This window comes from Schistocerca piceifrons, chromosome 5, assembly GCF_021461385.2.
Source record: "Schistocerca piceifrons isolate TAMUIC-IGC-003096 chromosome 5, iqSchPice1.1, whole genome shotgun sequence".
Lineage (NCBI taxonomy): Eukaryota > Metazoa > Arthropoda > Insecta > Orthoptera > Acrididae > Schistocerca > Schistocerca piceifrons.
The window spans coordinates 672,617,050-672,637,341 of NC_060142.1; the positions used below are offsets into that span (position 1 = coordinate 672,617,050).

The 20,292-nt window shown below is 48.8% G+C and overlaps 1 protein-coding gene across 1 annotated transcript; it reads right to left on the reverse strand.

Annotated features, from left to right (window-relative positions):
- Positions 1–404: 404 nt before the first annotated feature.
- Positions 405–16,714, reverse strand: LOC124799194 (elastin-like). Its single transcript, XM_047262728.1, has 3 exons — positions 16,675–16,714; positions 693–1,392; positions 405–648 (listed from the first exon to the last, which is right to left on the reverse strand). Exons 1-3 carry the CDS (start codon positions 16,712–16,714, stop codon positions 405–407), a joined length of 984 nt encoding a protein of 327 aa, XP_047118684.1.
- Between the last annotated feature and the right edge of the window lie 3,578 nt (positions 16,715–20,292).

The window sequence follows — 20,292 nt, forward strand, 5'->3', positions numbered from 1 at the left end:
TGTGACATTAATGCAAAGAGAAAACCTGTAGAAGTGTAAAAAGATTGAAATCCATTATTTACTTTGGAGAATAACCTTTCATTGTTAACCTGTTGACTTCTGTTGGTGGGTTAACTGGTCATTATCCTCTTTTCCCCACGTGCTATTGACAAGTTTAAGTGCAGCCCCTGGGTTCTCCTTTAGCAATTAGACAAGTTCACTTGGCTCTCCAAGCCCTCTGAGTGATGACGATTAGAATAATCACACCTCTGATCAGATGCATGCTCGCTGTTGACAAGTTTAAGTGTACAGTAGATTTTCTGGCTCTTATCTCTGTAGCATTTCATAATTCAGATTGCTAAATTGTGTTTGAGTAGTTTGTCTATTGTGTTCTCATTTTGTCACTTTCAATTTAAATTTACATCTTACTGTTCAACATGATTGACATTGTAGTCTTGGACGTATGAAAAGTGTAAGGGCGCCCTTCCCCCTGCGCCCACGTACTCGGGCGCCCTTCCCCCTGCGCCCACGTACTCGGGCGCCCTTCCCCCTGCGCCCACGTACTCGGGCGCCCTTCCCCCTGCGCCCACGTACTCGGGCGCCCTTCCCCCTGCGCCCACGTGCTCGGGCGCCCTTCCCCCTGCGCCCACGTACTCGGGCGCCCTCCCCCTGCGCCCACGTACTCGGGCGCCCTTACCCCTGCGCCCACGTACTCGGGCGCCCTTACCCCTGCGCCCACGTACTCGGGCGCCCTTCCCCCTGCGCCCACGTGCTCGGGCGCCCTTCCCCCTGCGCCCACGTGCTCGGGCGCCCTTCCCCCTGCGCCCACGTGCTCGGGCGCCCTTCCCCCTGCGCCCACGTGCTCGGGCGCCCTTCCCCCTGCGCCCACGTACTCGGGCGCCCTTACCCCACTGCCCACGCACTCGGGCGCCCTTACCCCACTGCCCACGCACTCGGGCGCCCTTCCCCCTGCGCCCACGTGCTCGGGCGCCCTTCCCCCTGCGCCCACGTGCTCGGGCGCCCTTCCCCCTGCGCCCACGTGCTCGGGCGCCCTTCCCCCTGCGCCCACGTACTCGGGCGCCCTTACCCCACTGCCCACGCACTCGGGCGCCCTTACCCCACTGCCCACGCACTCGGGCGCCCTTACCCCACTGCCCACGCACTCGGGCGCCCTTACCCCTCTGCCCACGCACTCGGGCGCCATTACCCTTGTTCCCGCATTCTCGGGCGCCCTTACCCCTGTGCCCGCGTACTCGGGCGCCCTTACACCTGTGCCCGCGTACTCGGGCGCCCTTATCCCCGTGCCCACGTACTCGGGCCCCCGTCCCCCTCTGCCCACGTATTCGGGCCTTTTGGTCACCACGCCGCCCTCAACCACCTGCTTAGTTTTTCTTTTCCCACAGTACTGCTTTCCTGACAATAAGTGTAATGCACACACACGCACCCCCTCCACACACTTAACCCCCCCCCCCCCCCACACACACACACACACACACACACACACACACACACACACACACACACACACACACAGCCAGGGGGTCCACAACTCTTTTGTGGATACGTGCGTAGCGAGCACGGGACCCCGAGCTAATGTGGCCTTCTGTCCTTTCCGGGCTGCATACCTTCCCTTTCCGCATCTTTCTCCATCCCCCATCTTCGCCCCTCCTCCCCTCACCTCTGGCTCTTTCCTTCCCTTTCTCCCCATCTGGGAGTATGGTTTGTGCCTACGTCCGGAGACGGACGCTCGTAAATGTAACGCATTCTTCGCCTTCTTTGCTTGTATGTCTTCTTCCTTTCTTTGTCCTTCCCTTTCCTTACCTCTTCTCTTTACCATTTTCTCCGCTGCGGCGTTTGAGACCTCTCTTCTTTCCTTTCCCTTTCTCTTTCTTCCTCCCTGTGCGTGTCTGAAGGCCGACCCACGCATTTTTGTGCGTAGCCGGTGACGGGGTAACGCGTAATTCCCCGCCCCGGGTAGACAGGTAGGACACGTACGTACCCCCTGGTAACGGCCAAGCCCAGGGAGGGGTGATTACCCGAGCTGATACCTTCCGAAAGTGCCGATTGGTCCCTCCGTCCGTTTGTCGGGAGGTGTGACCTGAGGTGTGAACAATCACCTAAGGCAGGAGTGGCCTCAGAGAGGGCCCCCACAAGGGAGGAGCGCGCCATCGGAGACGCCGGTAATCATGGGGGATTCTTCCGCAATTGTTTCCTCACCTTCCACTATGTCTGCTCACAAGCGTAAGTTCACTGAGTCTCAGCCACAGACAGTTCTTCCATCGTTACCACAGTTCCTTGTTGTTTCTCGGTCCGACGAAGGTCACGACTTCTCCACGGTCAACCCTTTCATTATTCAGAAAGGTGTCGACGCAAATGCAGGTCCTGTATAGTCTTGTTCCAGATTACGGAATGGCACCTTGTTGTTAGAAACAGTCAGTGCCCTCCAGGCACAAAAATTGCTGCGTACTTCACTGCTCCACACCTTCCCTGTCCGGGTTGAAGCGCACCGCGCTTTAAATTGCTCGCGTGGAGTCGTATATACACGCTCCCTCGATGGATTGTCTGATGAAGAAATTCAGCACTACTTGTCTGACCAGGGCGTAACGGCTGTTCATAGAGTTATGAAAAGGGTTGACACGAACATCATTCCAACCCGTGCTGTCTTCTTGACATTTGACAAAGTTCAACTTCCATCGAAAATCAAAGCAGGCTATGAGATAAATTCTGTTCGCCCTTACGTCCCAAACCCTATGCATTGCTATCGGTGTCAGCGGCTCAATCACACCAGCCAGTCCTGTTCCAATCCGGCCAAATGTGTTACGTGTGGCAAGGATGCCCATGAGGGTGCTTGTCCACCTCCATCCCCTCGCTGCATCAACTGTATGGGTGACCACGCTGCTTCCTCTCGAGATTGGCCCATTTTTAAGGATGAAAAGCTCATCCAGGAAATCAGAGTGAAGGAAAAGGTGTCGACCTTTGCTGCTCGAAAATTATTCGCTAGTCGACAACCCACCGTGCCTCAGACAGGAAAATACAGCACTGTCCTTGCTTTTCCTCGGCCAACAAAGGAGGCGGCCACGCAGACTTGCGACCTCACCTTTAGTGCCACGATCGTCAGATCGGCCAGCGCAAAGATCATCCGTTCAACCTCACCACTTTCACCAGCCCACTCTATGGCTCACCCTTCATGGTTCTGCCGATCAACCAGCCAATCGCTGGTGGCAGGAGCTGCTCCTGAACAACCTATGGATCAGGATCTTCTGAATTCGGCTGAATGCCATTCCATGCTGTCGGTCGCAAGCTCTGAGCAGTCGTTGAGTTGACGGCGCCCTTGGTCGCATTCCTCCATTTTTTGTTCACCCTATGTCTATTGTCCACTGGAATGTCCGCGGCATTCGAGCCAATCGGGATGAATTGTCTGTCCTCTTACGATCCCACTCGCCAGTCATCTTCTGTCTTCAGGAAACAAAGCTGCGTCCCCATGACCGCTTTGTTCTCCCTCATTTTCAGTCCGTTCGATATGATCTCCCCTCTGTTGAAGGCACTCCAGCCCATGGAGGACTCATGATTCTTCTCCATGATACTCTCCATTATCACCCAATCCACTTAAACACTTCCTTCCAAGCTGTCGCCATCCGTCTTTCCCTTTCTGGATACACATTCTCTCTTTGTACTGTATACATTCCATCATCCACACCAATGGCATGAGCTGATCTCCTTCATCTTCTTGGTCAGCTTCCACCCCCCTATTTCCCCCCTGCGGGTCCGGGGATTAGAATAGGCCCGCGGTATTCCTGCCTGTCGTAAGAGGCGACTAAAAGGAGTCCATCCCCCTCACGGGGGTAGTTCGCGCCTGCGTCCGGAGACGGACGGTTCCACGACCTATCATCGTGGTCCTTTTGGTTTTTTCACTTCTCGTTTCTTCCTTCCTTTTGTTGGTTCCTTTCTTTGCTCTTCTCCACCTCACTGTCTTCCTTACTCTTTCCCTTGCCTTCTCCTTGCCTTCTCATTGCCTTTTTCTCCTTGCCTTCTCATTGCCTTTTTCTCCTTGCCTTCTCATTGCCTTCTTCTCCTTGCCTTCTCATTGCCTTCTTCCCCTTGCCTTCTCATTGCCTTCTTCTCCTTGCCTTCTCTGGTCTCCGCCTCGGCGTTTGAGACAGTCTGTCCTCTTTCTCCCTCTCTCTCTTCTTTTTCCTCTTCTTCCTTCCTCCCTGTGCATGCCTGAAGGCCGACCCACGCGTTCGCACGCGTAGCCGGTGACGGGGTAACACGTAAGTCCCCGCCCTGGGTAGACATGTAAGGCACGCGCGTACCCCCTGGTAAAGGCCAGGCCCGGGGAGGGGTGATTGCCTGAGCTGATACCTTCTGACCATGCCGATTGGTCCCTCCGTCTGTTTCTCGGGAGGTGTGACCTGAGGTGTGAACATTCACCTAAGGCGGGAGTGCCCTCTGAGAGGGTCCCCACAAGGAAGGAGCGCGCCATCGGAGACGCTGGCAATCATGGGGGATTCCTCCGCAATGGATTCTACTCCATCTCTTTCGACTTCGACCCAAAAACGGAAACGTGACCAGCCAACAGTGACAAAAGTACTACCGCCTGCCCCACAGTTCCTCGTAGTTTCTCGAACTGAGGACGGAAAGGATTTTTCCTCTGTCAACCCTTTCGTTATTCAGAAGGGCGTAGATGCCATAGCCGGATCTGTCAAATCCTGTACCAGGTTGCGTAACGGCACCTTATTACTAGAAACTGAGAATGCCTTTCAGGCACAAAAACTGCTTCGGGCCACCCTCCTGTACACGTTCCCTGTCCGGGTGGAGGCCCACCGAACTTTGAATTCGTCCCGAGGTGTGGTCTATACTGGCTCCCTCGACGGATTGACTGACGAGGAGCTTCAATCATTCCTCGCTGAGCAGGGCGTGACGGCTGTCCATAGGGTACCGACCCGGACAATTTTCTTGACCTTCGATAGTGTTAAGCTGCCATCGCGCATCAAGGCGGGCTACGAGGTTATTTCTGTTCGCCCCTATATCCCGACACCTACGCGCTGCTACCAGTGTCAGCGTTTCAATCACACTCGACAGTCTTGTTCCAATGCGGCTAAATGTGTCACCTGTGGCAGGGATGCCCATGAGGGTGACTGTCCACCTCCGTCTCCTCGTTGTGTGAACTGTCAGGGTGACCATGCCGCATCCTCCCGCGACTGTCCTGTCTATAAGGAAGAACGCTGTATCCAGGAAATTCGGGTCAAAGAGAAAGTGTCCACCTCGGCTGCTCGCAAGCTATTGGCTAGTAGGAAGCCCACGCTGCTCCCAGCGGGGAAATACAGTACTGTCCTCGCCTCTCCTCGGACTACCCGGGAGGTAGCAACCCAGACATGCGATCTGACCTTCAGCACCACGGTCGTCCGTTCGGCCAGTGCTAAGATCGCGCGGTCGACGTCTCCTCTTCCTCCCATCACCCCACAGCCACGAGCACCTTCTTCAGCTTCTGCTAAGACGAAGACACCGAAGTCAGATGCACGGGCCTTCAAGAAGGAACCATCCCGTGCAGACTTCCTCCGTACCTCGACCTCCCAGCCTTCGACCGGTACTTCCACTACACGTCCTTCCAAAAAGGCGCATAGGAAGCACAGTTCTCCTTCCCCGCCACGGCGCATTTCTTCTCTTGCGCCACCCAGTGGCTGCCGCCCCAGGCCGTCATCCGTTTCGCCTGGCCGCACCGCTGGTCGCCGTACATCTGGCCGTTCACTGGCGGAGGAAGCTCCCCCTCCCGGCCATCCTCCCGAGATGGCCGATGACCCTATAGACCCAATGGACGATGACTGTCCGCCTACTGATAGCGGCGGCAGTGCTCGCTCGAAGCCAGGCCCTAAGCGGCCTTCGAGGTGACCACTTCTCTCATCTTTCTTTTCTTACGATGGCACTTATTCACTGGAATATTCGCAGCATTCGCTCCAACCGAGAGGACTTGAAGTTGCTGCTCCGCTTGCACCATCCGCTTGTCGTAGCCCTCCAGGAAACGAAGCTACGCCCATGCGATCAAATTGCCTTGGCACACTACACCTCTGTGCGTTTTGACCTACCCCCTGTGGTAGGTATCCCAGCTCATGGAGGGGTTATGTTGCTGGTCCGGGATGATATTTACTACGATCCCATCACGTTGCGCACCGGCCTGCAGGCAGTTGCCATCCGCATTACTCTCCCCACTTTTACGTTTTCCTTTTGTACCGTTTACACTCCGTCGTCATCTGCCGTTACCAGGGCAGACGTGATGCAACTTATTGCTCAGCTACCTGCACCATTTTTGTTAACTGGAGACTTCAATGCCCACCATCCCCTTTGGGGCTCTCCAGCATCCTGCCCGAGGGGCTCCTTGTTAGCAGACCTTTTCAAGCAGCTCGATCTTGTCTGCCTCAATACTGGCGCCCCTACTTTTCTTTCGGACACATCTCACACCTATTCCCATTTAGACCTCTCTATATGTACTCCCCAACTTGCACGCCGGTTTGAGTGGTATGCACTTTCTGATACATATTCGAGCGACCACTTCCCGTGTGTTATCCATCTCCTGCAGCATACCCCCTCTCCGTGCTTCTCTAATTGGACCATCTCCAAGGCAGACTGGGGGCTCTTCTCTTCCAGGGCGACCTTTCAGGATCAAACCTTTACAAGCTGCGATCGTCAGGTCGCACACCTCACGGAAGTCATTCTCGCTGCTGCTGAATATTCCATCCCTCACCCTCCTTCTTCTCCACGTCGCGTACCGGTCCCCTGGTGGACCGCAGCATGTAGAGACGCTTTACGTGCTCGTCGACGTGCTTTACGCACTTTTAAACGCCACCCTACAGTGGCGAATTGTATCAATTATAAACGATTACGTGCTCAGTGTCGTCGTATTATCAAAGAAAGCAAGAAAGCCAGCTGGGCTGCTTTCACAAGCACCTTCAACAGTTTTACTCCTTCTTCTGTTGTCTGGGGTAGCCTGCGCCGGCTATCTGGCACTAAGGTCGCGAATGACGTCCTTGTGGCCCCTGAGGCTGTCTCCAATGCCTTCGGCCGCTTTTTCGCAGAGGTTTCGAGCTCCGCTCATTACCACCCTGCCTTCCTCCCCCGCAAACAGGCAGAGGAGGCTAGGCCACCTAACTTCCGCTCCTCGAATTGTGAAAGTTATAATGCCCCATTCACCATGCGGGAACTCGAAAACGCACTTGGCCGATCACGGTCCTCTGCTCCAGGGCCAGATTCTATTCATATTCAGATGCTGAAGAACCTTTCTCCTGCGGGTAAAGGTTTTCTTCTTCGTACATACAATCGCATCTGGATTGAGGGACATGTTCCCGCATGCTGGCGCGAGTCTATTGTTGTACCGATTCCTAAGCCGGGGAAGGACAAGCACTTGCCTTCCAGTTATCGACCTATCTCGCTTACCAGCTGTGTCTGTAAAGTGATGGAGCGAATGGTTAACTCTCGATTGGTTTGGCTGCTCGAGTCTCGACGCCTACTTACCAATGTACAATGTGGATTTCGTAGGCGCCGCTCTGCTGTTGACCATCTGGTTACCTTGTCGACCTTCATTATGAATAACTTCTTGCGGAAGCGCCCGACCGCGGCTGTGTTCTTTGATTTGGAGAAGGCTTACGACACCTGTTGGAAGGCGGGCATCCTCCGCACCATGCATACATGGGGCCTTCGCGGTCGCCTCCCTCTTTTTATTCGTTCCTTTTTAATGGATCGACAGTTCAGGGTACGTGTGGGTTCTGTCCTGTCCGACACCTTTCGCCAGGAGAATGGGGTGCCACAGGGCTCAGTTTTGAGCGTCGCTCTCTTCGCCATCGCGATCAATCCAATAATGGATTGCCTCCCAGCTGATGTATCAGGCTCCCTTTTCGTGGACGATTTTACCATCTATTGCAGCGCGCAGTGTACACGTGTCCTGGAGCGCTGTCTTCAGCGTTCTCTTGACCGTCTTTACTCCTGGAGTGTCGCCAATGGCTTCCGTTTTTCTGCCGAGAAGACGGTCTGTATTAACTTCTGGCGATACAAAGAGTTTCTCCCACCGTCCTTAAGACTCGGTCCCGTTGCTCTCCCAATCGTGGAGACAACCAAATTTTTAGGCCTTACATTTGACAGGAAACTTAGCTGGTCTCCACATGTGTCATATTTGGCCGCCCGTTGTACCCGTTCTTTAAATGTCCTCCGTGTTCTCAGTGGTCTGTCGTGGGGAGCGGATCGAACCGTCCTACTTCGTCTATATCGGTCGATCGTCCGCTCCAAGCTGGATTATGGGAGCTTCGTATACTCCTCTGCACGGCCATCCATCTTACGCCGCCTCAACTCCATACAACATTGGGGTTTACGACTTGCGATTGGAGCATTTTATACCAGTCCCGTAGAGAGTCTTCATGCTGACGCTGGCGAATTGCCACTCACCTACCGGCGCGATATACTGCTTTGTCGGTATGCCTGTCGGCTACTGTCAATGCCCGACCATCCGTCTTATCGTTCCTTTTTTGACGACTCTCTTGACCGTCAATACGGGTTGTATGTCTCTGCCCTGCTACCCCCTGGCGTTCGCTTTCGTCGCCTCCTTCAACACCTTACTTTTTCCCTCCCTGCAACCTTTCGAGTGGGCGAGAGCCGCACGCCACCTTGGCTCCAGGCTCAGGTCCGCGTTCACCTTGACCTCAGCTCGCTCCCAAAAGAGGTCACCCCCGATTCGGTCTACCACTCCCGTTTTTTGGAACTTCGTTCGAAGTTCATCGACATGACTTTCATTTATACAGATGGCTCTAAGACCAATGACGGGGTCGGGTGTTCCTTTATTGTCGAGGCACAAAGTTTCAAATACCGGCTCCATGGCCATTGTTCGGTCTTCACAGCTGAGCTCTTTGCCCTCTACCAGGCTGTTCTTTACATCTGCCGCCACCGACATTCTGCTTATGTCATCTGCTCAGATTCCCTGAGCGCCATCCAGAGCCTCAGTGATCCGTACCCGGTTCACCCTTTCGTACACTGGATCCAACGCTCTCTTCAGCAGCTGGTGGACGTCGGTTCTCCAGTTAGCTTTATGTGGGTTCCGGGCCATGTCGGTATCCCTGGGAACGAAGCTGCAGATGCCGCGGCCAAGGCTGCGGTCCTCCAGCCTCGAACAGCTTCTTGTTGCGTCCCTTCGTCCGATTTTAGCAGGGTGATTTGTCGGCGCATCTTATCTCTGTGGCATGCCGATTGGGCTGCACTTACCGACAACAAGCTTCGGGCCTTAAAACCTCTTCCCGTGGCTTGGACGTCCTCCTCACGCCCTTCTCGGCGGGAGGAGGTCGTTTTAGCCCGGTTAAGAATTGGACACTGCCGGTTCAGCCATCGCCATCTGCTGACGGCTGCGCCGGCGCCGTTCTGCCCATGTGGGCACTTGCTGACGGTTAGACACATTTTAATGTCCTGTCCAGATCTTAACACACTGCGCCTCGATCTTAACCTGCCAAATACTTTCGATGCCATTTTAGCGGATGACCCACGAGCAGCTGCTCGTGTTCTTCGTTTTATCAATTTGACACACCTCGCTAAGGACATTTGATGATGCTGTTTTTTAATCCTATGCCTGTCAGTCTGTCTTTTATCGTGTTTTCCCTTTTAGTTGTTGTGGTCAACTTGTGCCTCGCGGTGCATTCTTAGAGTAGTCAGGGCGCTAATGACCATTGAAAACCCTATTTGCTGGTTGGGGACTTCAATGCCCACCACCCGCTTTGGGGATCTCCACATCCTTGTCCACATGGCTCACTATTGCTAGACGTCTTCCACCAAGCGGATCTAGTTTGCCTCAACACTGGGGTCCCTACATTTTTGTCTGCCTCCACGACAACTTTATCTCATTTGGACCTTGCGGTTGGTACTGTTCTGCTAGCTCGGCGCTTCGAATGGTTCGCCCTTGATGATACGCACTCGAGTGACCACTTTCCATGTGTCCTTAGACTGCAGCCTCAACTGCCATATATGCGCCCGCGACGCTGGAAGTTTGCCCAAGCCGATTGGACACTTTTTTCGTCTCTAGCGACATTCGATGACCGTCACTTTCCTAGCGTCGACGATGAGGTCACTCATATTTCAGACGTTATTCTTACAACTGCGGAACGTTCAATACCACGCACCTCCGAATTGCCCCGGCGCCCCCCAGTTCCGTGGTGGAATGAGGCATGCCGTGACGCAATATGTGAGCAGCGACGTGCTCTTCGCGTTTTCCGCCACCATCCTACTTTGGCCAACTGTATCCGCTATAAGCAGTTCTGTGCGCGATGCCGTCGTGTCATCCGCGATAGCAAGAAGGCAAGCTGGAAATTCTTTATTAGCTCAATTAACACCTTCACTCCCTCCTCGGAAGTTTGGAGTCGGCTTCGACGGTTCTCAGGCGCGCCTAGTTTCTCCCCGGTCTCCGGGCTCACTGTCGCGCATAATACATTAGTGGACCCCGTCGCAATTTCTAACTCATTGGGTCAGCACCTTGCTGAGATTTCGAGCTCTTCAAATTACCCGCCAGCGTTTCTTCGGAAGAAACGTGCAGCGGAAGTGCAACATCTTGCTTTCTCCTCTCAAAATCGTAAAAGCTACAATACTGTTTTCTCCATGCGGGAACTCCAACATGCACTCTCTTCTTCTCGCTCCTCTGCCCCAGGACCGGATGGTATCCACGTCCAAATGTTGCTGCATTTATCAACACATAGTCTGCATTACCTCCTTCGCCTTTATAATCGAATTTGGACCGACAGTGCTTTTCCCAGACGATGGCGGGAAGCTATCGTCGTTCCTGTTCCGAAACCTGGAAAGGACAAACATCTCCCGTCTAGCTATCGCCCCATTTCTCTCACGAGTAGTGTCTGTAAGGTTTTGGAGCATATGGTGAATTACCGTTTAGCTTGGTGGCTGGAATCCCGCAGTCTTTTAACACCTGCCCAAAGCGGATTCCGAAAGCATCATTCTGCAGTTGCCCATCTTGTTGCTCTCTCCACTTACATCATGAACAATTTTCTCCGGAAACGCCAAACAGTAGCAATATTTTTTGATCTGGAGAGAGCACACGATACCTGTTGGAGGACAGGCATCCTCCGCACACTATTCTCTTGGGGCTTTCGAGGTCGGCTGCCCCATTTTCTTCTCGAATTTTTGGCAGAGCGCATATTTAGGGTGCGGGTGAACACTACTCTCTCCCGTACTTTCTCCCAAGAAAACGGGGTACCCCAGGGCTCCGTGCTGAGTGTTGTACTGTTTGCCATTGCCATAAATCCAATTATGGATTGTCTCCTTCCTGATGTCTCGGGGTCCCTCTTTGTTGACGATTTTGCGATCTACTACAGCTCTCAACGGACCAGCCTTCTTGAACGACGTCTTCAAGGATGTCTCGATCGCCTCCACTCTTGGAGCGTTGAAACCGGCTTCCGTTTTTCTCCCAGTAAGACCGTTTGTGTTAATTCTTGGCGACGTAAGGAGTTTCTTCCACCCTCCTTACATCTAGGACCTGTCAACCTTCCGTTTTCGGACGTCGCTAAATTCTTGGGTCTTATGTTTGACAGAAAACTGTGCTGTTCCTCCCACATTTCCTATCTTTCGGCTCGCTGTCTGCGATCCCTCAACACCCTCCGTTTCCTGAATGGTACCTCCTGGGGAGCAGACCGAGTGGTCCTTCTCCGCCTTTATCGCGCCTTAGTGCGCTCGAAATTGGACTATGGAAGCATAGTCTACTCCTCTGCTCGGCCGTCTATTCTTCGGCGTCTCGATTCTATCCACCACCATGGATTACGTTTAGTGTCTGGAGCTTTTTACACCAGCCCTGTGGAAAGCCTTTATGCTGAGACTGCTGAACCTCCGCTGTCCAATCGGCGAGCAGTCCTTCTGAGCCGTTATGCTAGCCATCTGTCTTCCATGCCTGCTAATCCAGCCCATGACATTTTTTTCGGTGCCTCCTTTGATGTAGGGTACGCAGGCCGCCCCTCCTCCCTACTACCACCGGGAGTCCACTTCCGTAAACTGCTCCGTTCTCTTTCCTTCTGCTTTCCTAAAACCTTCTTGACAACTTGGGGTACAGCACCGCCTTGGCTCCGTCCCCGGATCTGCCTGCTCCGTGACCTTTGTCGATTTCCCAAGGATGGTACCCCTTCACTTGTTTATCGTCGGGCATTTGCTGCTCTATGTGCACAAATGAAGGAAGCCACATTTATTTACACCGATGGCTCGAAAACATCGTTAGGTGTAGGGAGTGCCTATATTGTTGGCGACACCCCAAATCACTTTCGGCTCCCTGACCAGTGTTCGGTTTATACTGCGGAGCTTTACGCTGTTCTCCAGGCTGTCCACTACATCCGCCGCCATCAGCGGATACAGTACGTTATCTGCTCAAATTCTCTCAGCTCTCTCCTCAGTCTCCAAGCTCTTTACCCTGTGCACCCTCTGGTCCACTGGGTTCAGGACTGTCTGCACTTGCTCTACCTGGGGGGCGTCTCAGTGGCGTTCCTCTTGCTCCCGGGACACGTTGGTATCTGTGGAAATGAGGCGGCCGATATAGCAGCCAAGGCTGCAGTCTCTCTTCTTCGGCCAGCTATTCAATCGATTCCCTTCGCCGATCTACGGAGCGTTTTATGTCGTCGTGTTGTTCTTTTATGGCACGCACATTGGTCGACACTTCCCCATAATAAATTGCGGGACGTGAAAGCTCTTCCTTGTGCTTGGACCTCTTCCTCCCGAACGCGTCGTCGGGAGGAGGTTATTTTAACTAGACTCCGGATAGGGCATTGTCTCTTTAGCCATCGACATCTTTTAAGCGGCGATCCTCCCCCACTCTGTCCCCACTGCTCTCAGCTGTGGATGGTAAGACACCTTTTAATTGAGTGCCCCTATTTTAATCCGTTACGCTCCCGTCTACAGCTGTCGCCTGATATATCATCGATTTTAGCAGATGACACGCACTCAGCCGATCGCGTTCTCGAGTTTATTGGTGCCAGTGAAATGACGTCAGTCATTTGAAGCTTTTTTTGGGGACAACCAACCCCTTCTGTAGAGGATATTTAAGCCTTCCTTCTGTTTTTAGTTTCTCCAATTTTATGACTTTTGTTACCATTGCTGCTGGCTTCCATTTTCGGTTTTTTACTGTTTCTTAAGTCCCGGACCGGGCGCTAATGACCATAGCAGTTTTGAGCCCTAAAAAAACACACACACACACACACACACACACACACACACACGTCGTCGTCGTCCCCCCCTCACACACCTACTTGTATCCCCCACCCCCGAGGTAGCCGTTTAGTAACAATCATACACTGCCACAGTTGGCAACTTGCCTACCATTAGCATGGTTAAAATTATAATATAAAGGAATATGTAAAGGTATGAAATCATATATCGGTGAAGCATATTTGGAAATATAAAGGTGTAAACCAAGATCCAGCATCCCCACTCTGGTATTAGAGACACACAACTACTGACCAAATTTGCAGAACCGTTGGAAATAAAGACACCTAGCTCTCATGGTATTGCGCATGTGCAGTAGTACTGTGCTCAGGTGACTTGTAGGTTCACACAATCATTCTCATGTGTGTAGAATGTTCCTGAAATCATTGACACATTTTGTGAACAGTGAAATGGTATATTGTGTTGCTGCAGACAAACCAACAGGAGCATACAATTTGACAGTAAGTTGCTGTATCATTCACTGGTGACAGGCAGTGGCACGCGTATCATGAGCCCCATTTCATACTGTGTAAACATCCTCAACAAGAAATTAAACCGAGCAAGGTGGCGCAGTGGTTAGACACTGGACTCGCATTCAGGAGAACGACGGTTCAATCCCGCGTCCGGCCATCCGGATTTAGGTTTTCCGTGATTTCCCTAAATCACTCCAGGCCAATGCCGGGATGGTTCCTCTGAAAGGGCACGGCCGACTTCCTTCCCCATCCTTCCCTAATCCGATGAGACCGATGACCACGCTGTCTGGTCTCCTTCCCCAAACCAACCAACCAACCAACCAAGAAATTAATTCCACCATCTGCCTAATGGGTGCTGATTAATGAGTGACATGCTTTGTCTTATGTCACTTAGACATGCTTGTACCATTGCCATCAGCCTATAACTGTGCATACTTCAACTTTCCAGTCTAGATGACATTTTTCAATATTTGGAACATCCGATGGCTGTGTTTGTGTGCCCTTGCTAGTGTTTGTCTGAGAAGAGTTAACTATGTGGAGCAGTTGTTTCTTTACCTTAGAATGAGGTGGTGACACTAGATGGTATGACTGCTGACCTGTTGTTTACTGCTCCATAGCCCATCCCTTTGCTGTTGTAAACTGTGGTAATAAATAACATCATGTTCTTGATATGCTGTTGCACATGGTAGATGAAGCTAATGGTGGTATCTACCTCAATTCAGGTTCTCGGGATTTCCTTCAGCATGGAGGACATGAAAAACCAAGTGATTACACACACCCTCTGTCACAGTGTGGCACAGAAAAGAGAGAGAGATACTCTGCCATAAAAATCTGTGCCCACCTAGCCAGTGATGTAAAGAATTAATCAGTGTATACAGGGTGTCCCATTTATCTTGACCAACCTAAATAACTGTTTGTCCAGATGCAAATTACAAAATGTTTCAAGCAAATGTTCTTTAGCTTTCAGGGGGACATCAATCAGCATGATTGCCTTCATTGTAGCTTTGTTTTTTTTACAAAGATATGAACAGCAGTATGACTTTTTTAAATGGCACACTGTATTTTTTATTTGGTAATTAATTTCATCTCCTTAAGACCGATTCAAAGATGTATCACAGTGCACCATTCACTTAAAGACGACGTTATTAATTACATAACACAGCATTGACGTTGATGCTCCCAGCACTTAGTGCAGGTACTCGGGGTAATGGAACACATCCACATGCTGACATTGACAGAGGACAAATGTAAACATAAGTAGAATGCAGACCTGTCATTCTGTCAACCATCGTCAATTGAAGAGCTGTATGAGTAGAATGTACACCAATGAAGAGAAGGTAGAAATGCTGCTCATCTATGGGGAATGTAAGTTAGCAGAACAGTAATTGCAATACTGTTTTCTTATGTACATGTACACTTGGTACAGTAGTTTAATCCTTTTAAATACTATTGTGTAGAGTAGGCATACAGTAAAGGCTGTCGTTCCTACAAACTGCATCAATGTAATGTTTCTTTTATTGTTGTTGTTGAAGGTAGGAGAAATGCTACGCAGGCAGCGGAACTGCACAGAGAGCGATATCCTGACAAGAACCCACCTTCCTGATGGATGTTTTCTCGTCTTGTTGCGACGTTTCAGGAAACGGGAAGTTTCGACCCACGACAACTCAATTGTCGTAGCACTCTCACAGACGAAGCTGCCGATGTTACTATTCTCATTTCCACAGCTATGAATCCACATGTGAGCGCACGACAGCTTGAACACGAGATTAGCAATCCTAAAACCAGTGTACATCGTATTCTTACATCCTTGCCATTTACACCTACATCAAGAATTGCATGGCTACGATTTCCAGAATTATGTACAGTTCTGTCAGTGGGCAGAGTGGCAAATCCTCGCCAACCCGAACTTCTTCTTCTCCAATGTTCAATTTACCGATGAATGTTCCTTCTCAAACAAAGGAACATGCATTATTGTTCCAGCGATAACCCACGATGGCTTAGACAGGTGGAACATCAGCGTCAATGGAGATTTAACATCCGGTGTGTGATGCTTGGTACTACAATTATTGGTCCTTATTTCTTCAATGGTAGTCTAAACAGCACAGAGTATGCCAACTTCCTCATACGAATTCTTCCTCCTCTTCTGGATGAAATGCTGCTAAGAACCAGAATGCTTGTGTGGTATCAACATGATTGGTGTCCAGGACATGATGCCTGGCATGCATGTTGTGTTCTGAACCGAAGGTATCATGCCAGATGGATTGGTCAAGGAGGAACAGCTGCTTGGCCTGCTAGGTATCCTGATTTAAATCCTCTGGACTTTTTTGTTTGGGGATGCATTAAAGATGTTGTCTAACGCGACATTCCAATAAATTCAGAGGACATGCACGAATGTATTGTGCTTGCTTGTAATTATCTTCAGCCAGGCAACACTGGAAGCAGTAAATAATTCTTTCATTCAATGAGTGCACCAGTGTATCGGTGTCTGGGGTCATCACTTTGAGTACCTTTGAATGTTCTACTCTTGGGCAATGATACAGGAGAGTCAAAGTCAATTTTGTGTTATGTTTTTACTTGGTTCTCATTTGTTTTCTTACAACTCCAGCAAGTGGACGAGTTTGTGATCCTGGGCTCAAAGTCAGTGTTGTGTTTTGTAATTAATAAGGTTGTGTTTCAGTAAATGGTACACTGTAATACATTTTTGAATAGGTCTTTAGGAGAGGAAATGAATTACCAAATAAAAAATACAGTGTGCCATTTAAAAAAGTCATACCGCTCTTCCCATCTTTGTAAAAAACAAAGCTACAATGAAGACAATCATGCTGATTGATGTCCCCCTGAGGGCTAAAGACCATTTGCTTGAAACGTTTTGTAATTTGCATCTGGACAAACAGTTATTTAGGGTGGTCAAGATAAATGGGACACCCTGTATAATAAAAGTTGGTTTGTGTGTGTGTGTGTGTGTGTGTGTGTGTGAGATACCAAAATTCTGCAAGTGAATTTCACTGACCCCAGAGGGTTATATGGTGTGGTAATGATGCATTCCCCATCCTTGAAGGAGGTTTTATTTTGGAACTATGGGGTTAGTTATCAAGAAGCTATGTGTGTTTAAAGAGGGCATTTGTTCGCAGTGACGTAATAAGTCTTAGTGTGGCTTTCCTGTGCATGCTGCTACAACTCGACCACACGCTCCTGGAGCTCCACGGGGTTATATGATATGGTAGCCCCTACATCCCCTGTCCATGATAAGGTTTGGTTTGGAATTGCAAGGGTTGGGTTTGAAGATATAGGTATCAAAAGAGGGCATCACGCCAGATGACTTCTTATGAGAAGACAGTGAAGTAGCTTGAAGTCAAGTGCCGAAGTGGCCGAGACTGGCCAGAATGTTCGTTCTAGTACATTGGAGAATGTTCAGAAATGTCATAGAACCTTCCAAAAGATTGTAGAATGTTGTAGATCTCCGAGGTAATCTGGAAGTAATAGGAACTGCATTATTTACATGTAATGGACATTTTTGGCAAATGTTTCCAATTATTCTAAAATCAACTCCAGCAGATGAAATGCGTGTTTGAAGAAATCATTTTGTTGGTATCTAGTGAGGGATGTAGAGTTAAGAACAAACATGAGAGTTCAACTTCCCAATGATGAAGTAGTGAAACATTTTGTTGAAAAACTCTTAAAAATTAGTGGAGGCATCCACCTAACTGATCATGTAAGTAGCCAGATTGAGCTTGTAAATAATTTAAATAACATTGTCAACAGAAAAAATGAATTATTAGATAAAGTTATTGTGAACATTGTTCAAAATTACTCAAGTTGGTTATTCGAAAGAGCGATTTTAGCAGCAAGAAATTAAGTAGTTAACGATATTAATTTAAAAATTCAAAACAAGAAATGGTTGTGAACAGTTATCAAACAATATAATTAGAATGAAAATAATATCAAGTAAAGATAAAGAAAAAACAGCATTTCTAAAATATTCTTGAATGTTATTTATTTTAGAAGATTCTGGAAAGTTTCCAATTTTTGTAAAAAAATGTTCTTGAATGTTTTGGAGTGTTCTCAGTGTTGTATAAAGAAGAGAAGTGATTGGCAGAGTACTTAATTTCAGATTAGGGTTGTGATGAATACTTCAGTAGATTTGAAGACTGGGGAGTATTTTTGAGCATTCGAAAGTACCCTTTAGCATGGCATTCTAACATTTTTATGATTTTTTTGAGTGTTCTCGAGTGATTTCGAATGTTTGCAGAAAACGAATAAAAATAAAAACTGTGTGGAGTGGGCATTTTTTAGCTAGTACATATAATAAAATTAGATTCAGCCACAAATTAAAATCATATCTGCTTCACGATTCCTCCTACCCCAGACAAGAATTTTTAAATATAGAGGGTGAGTCAGGGCGGAAGTTACATGTTTTGAGGGGTGATGTTGTTGTTGTGGTCTTCAGTCCTGAGACTGATTTGATGCAGCTCTCCATGCTACTCTATCCTGTGCAAGCTTTTTCATCTCCCAGTACCTACTGCAACCTACATCTTTCTGAATCTGCTTAGTGTATTCATCTCTTGGTCTCCCTCTACGATTTTTAACCTCCATGCTGCCCTCCAATACTAAATTGGTGATCCCTTGATGCCTCAGAACATGTCCTACCAACCGATCCCTTCTTCTGGTCAAGTTGTGCCACAAACTTCTCTTCTCCCCAATCCTATTCAATACTTCCTCATTAGTTATGTGATCTACCCATCTAATCTTCAGCATTCTTCTGTAGCACCACATTTTGAAAGCTTCTATTCTCTTCTTGTCCAAACTATTTATCGTCCATGTTTCACTTCCATACATGGCTACACTCCATACAAATACTTTCAGAAAGGACTTCCTGACATTTAAATCTATACTCGATGTTATCAAATTTCTCCTCTTCAGAAACGCTTTCCTTGCCGTTGCCAGTCTGCATTTTATATCCTCTCTACTTCGACCATCATCAGTTATTTTGCTCCCTAAATAGCAAAACTCCTTTACTACTTTAAGTGTCTCATTTCCTAATCTAATTCCCTCAGCATCACCCGACTTAATTAGACTACATTCCATTATCCTTGTTTTGCTTTTGTTGATGTTCATCTTATATCCTCCTTTCAAGACACTGTCCATTCCATTCAACTGCTCTTCCAAGTCCTTTGCTGTCTCTGACAGAATTACAATGTCATCGGCCAACCTCAAAGTTTTTATTTCTTCTTCATGAATTTTAATAACTACTCCGAATTTTTCTTTTGTTTCCTTTACTGCTTGCTCAATATACAGATTGAATAACATCGGGGAAAGGCTACAACCCTGTCTCACTCCTTTCCCAACCACTGCTTCCCTTTCATGTCCCTCGACTCTTATAACTGCCATCTGGTTTCTGTACAAATTGTAAATAGCCTTTCGCTCCCTGTATTTCACCCCTGCCACCTTCAGAATGTGAAAGAGAGTATTCCAGTTAACGTTGTCAAAAGCTTTCTCTAAGTCTGCAAATGCTAGAAACGTAGGTTTGCCTTTTCTTAATCTTTCTTCTAAGATAAGTCGTAAGGTCAGTATTGCCTCACGTGTTCCAGTGTTTCTACGGAATCCAAACTGATCTTCCCCGAGGTTGGCTTCTACTAGTTTTTCCATTCGTCTGTAAAGAATTCGCGTTAGTATTTTGCAGCTGTGACTTATTAAACTGATAGTTCGGTAATTTTCACATCTGTCAACACCTGCTTTCTTTGGGATTGGAATTATTATATTCTTCTTGAAGTCTGAGGGTATTAGTGATTCTGAACAAAAAAACTTCATATGGACATATCCCCTATTCTGAGTGGTTTCAGAGATAGAACACGTTTAATATCACTTTTGTACGTTTTTCGTGAATAACTTGCAAACTGCACCCTCCGGTGAAAATGTATCGCAGCACAAAATTAAACTATATTAAATTTCTTACAAAAAAGGTCCTGTTCATTTTTTTTTCTCTAGAACTAATGGTTTGAATATAATAGAGGGAAACATTCCACGTGGGAAAAATATATCTAAAAAGAAAGATGATGAAACTTACCAAACAAAAGCGCTGGCAGGTCGATAGACACACAAACAAACACAAACATACACACAAAATTCTAGCTTTCGCAACCAATGGTTGCCTCGTCAGGAAAGAGGGAAGGAGAAGGAAAGACAAAAGGATATGGGTTTTAAGGGAGAGGGTAAGGAGTCATTCCAATCCCGGGAGCGGAAAGACTTACCTTAGGGGGAAAAAAGGACAGGTATACACTCGCACACACACACATATCCATCCACACATACACAGACACAAGCAGACATTTGTAAAGGCAAAGAGTTTGGGCATTTTTTGGGCAGAGATGTCAGTCGGGGCGGATGTACAGAGGCAAAGATGAAGTTGAAAGACAGGTGAGGTATGAGCGGCGGCAAATTGACATTAGAAATTAGCGGAGATTGAGGCCTGGCGGATAGCGAGAAGAAAGGATATGCTGAAGGGCAAGTTCCCATCTCCGGAGTTCTGACAGGTTGGTGTTAGTGGGAAGTATCCAGATAACCCGGACGGTGTAACACTGTGCCAAGATGTGCTGACCGTGCACCAAGGCATGTTTAGCCACAGGGTGAT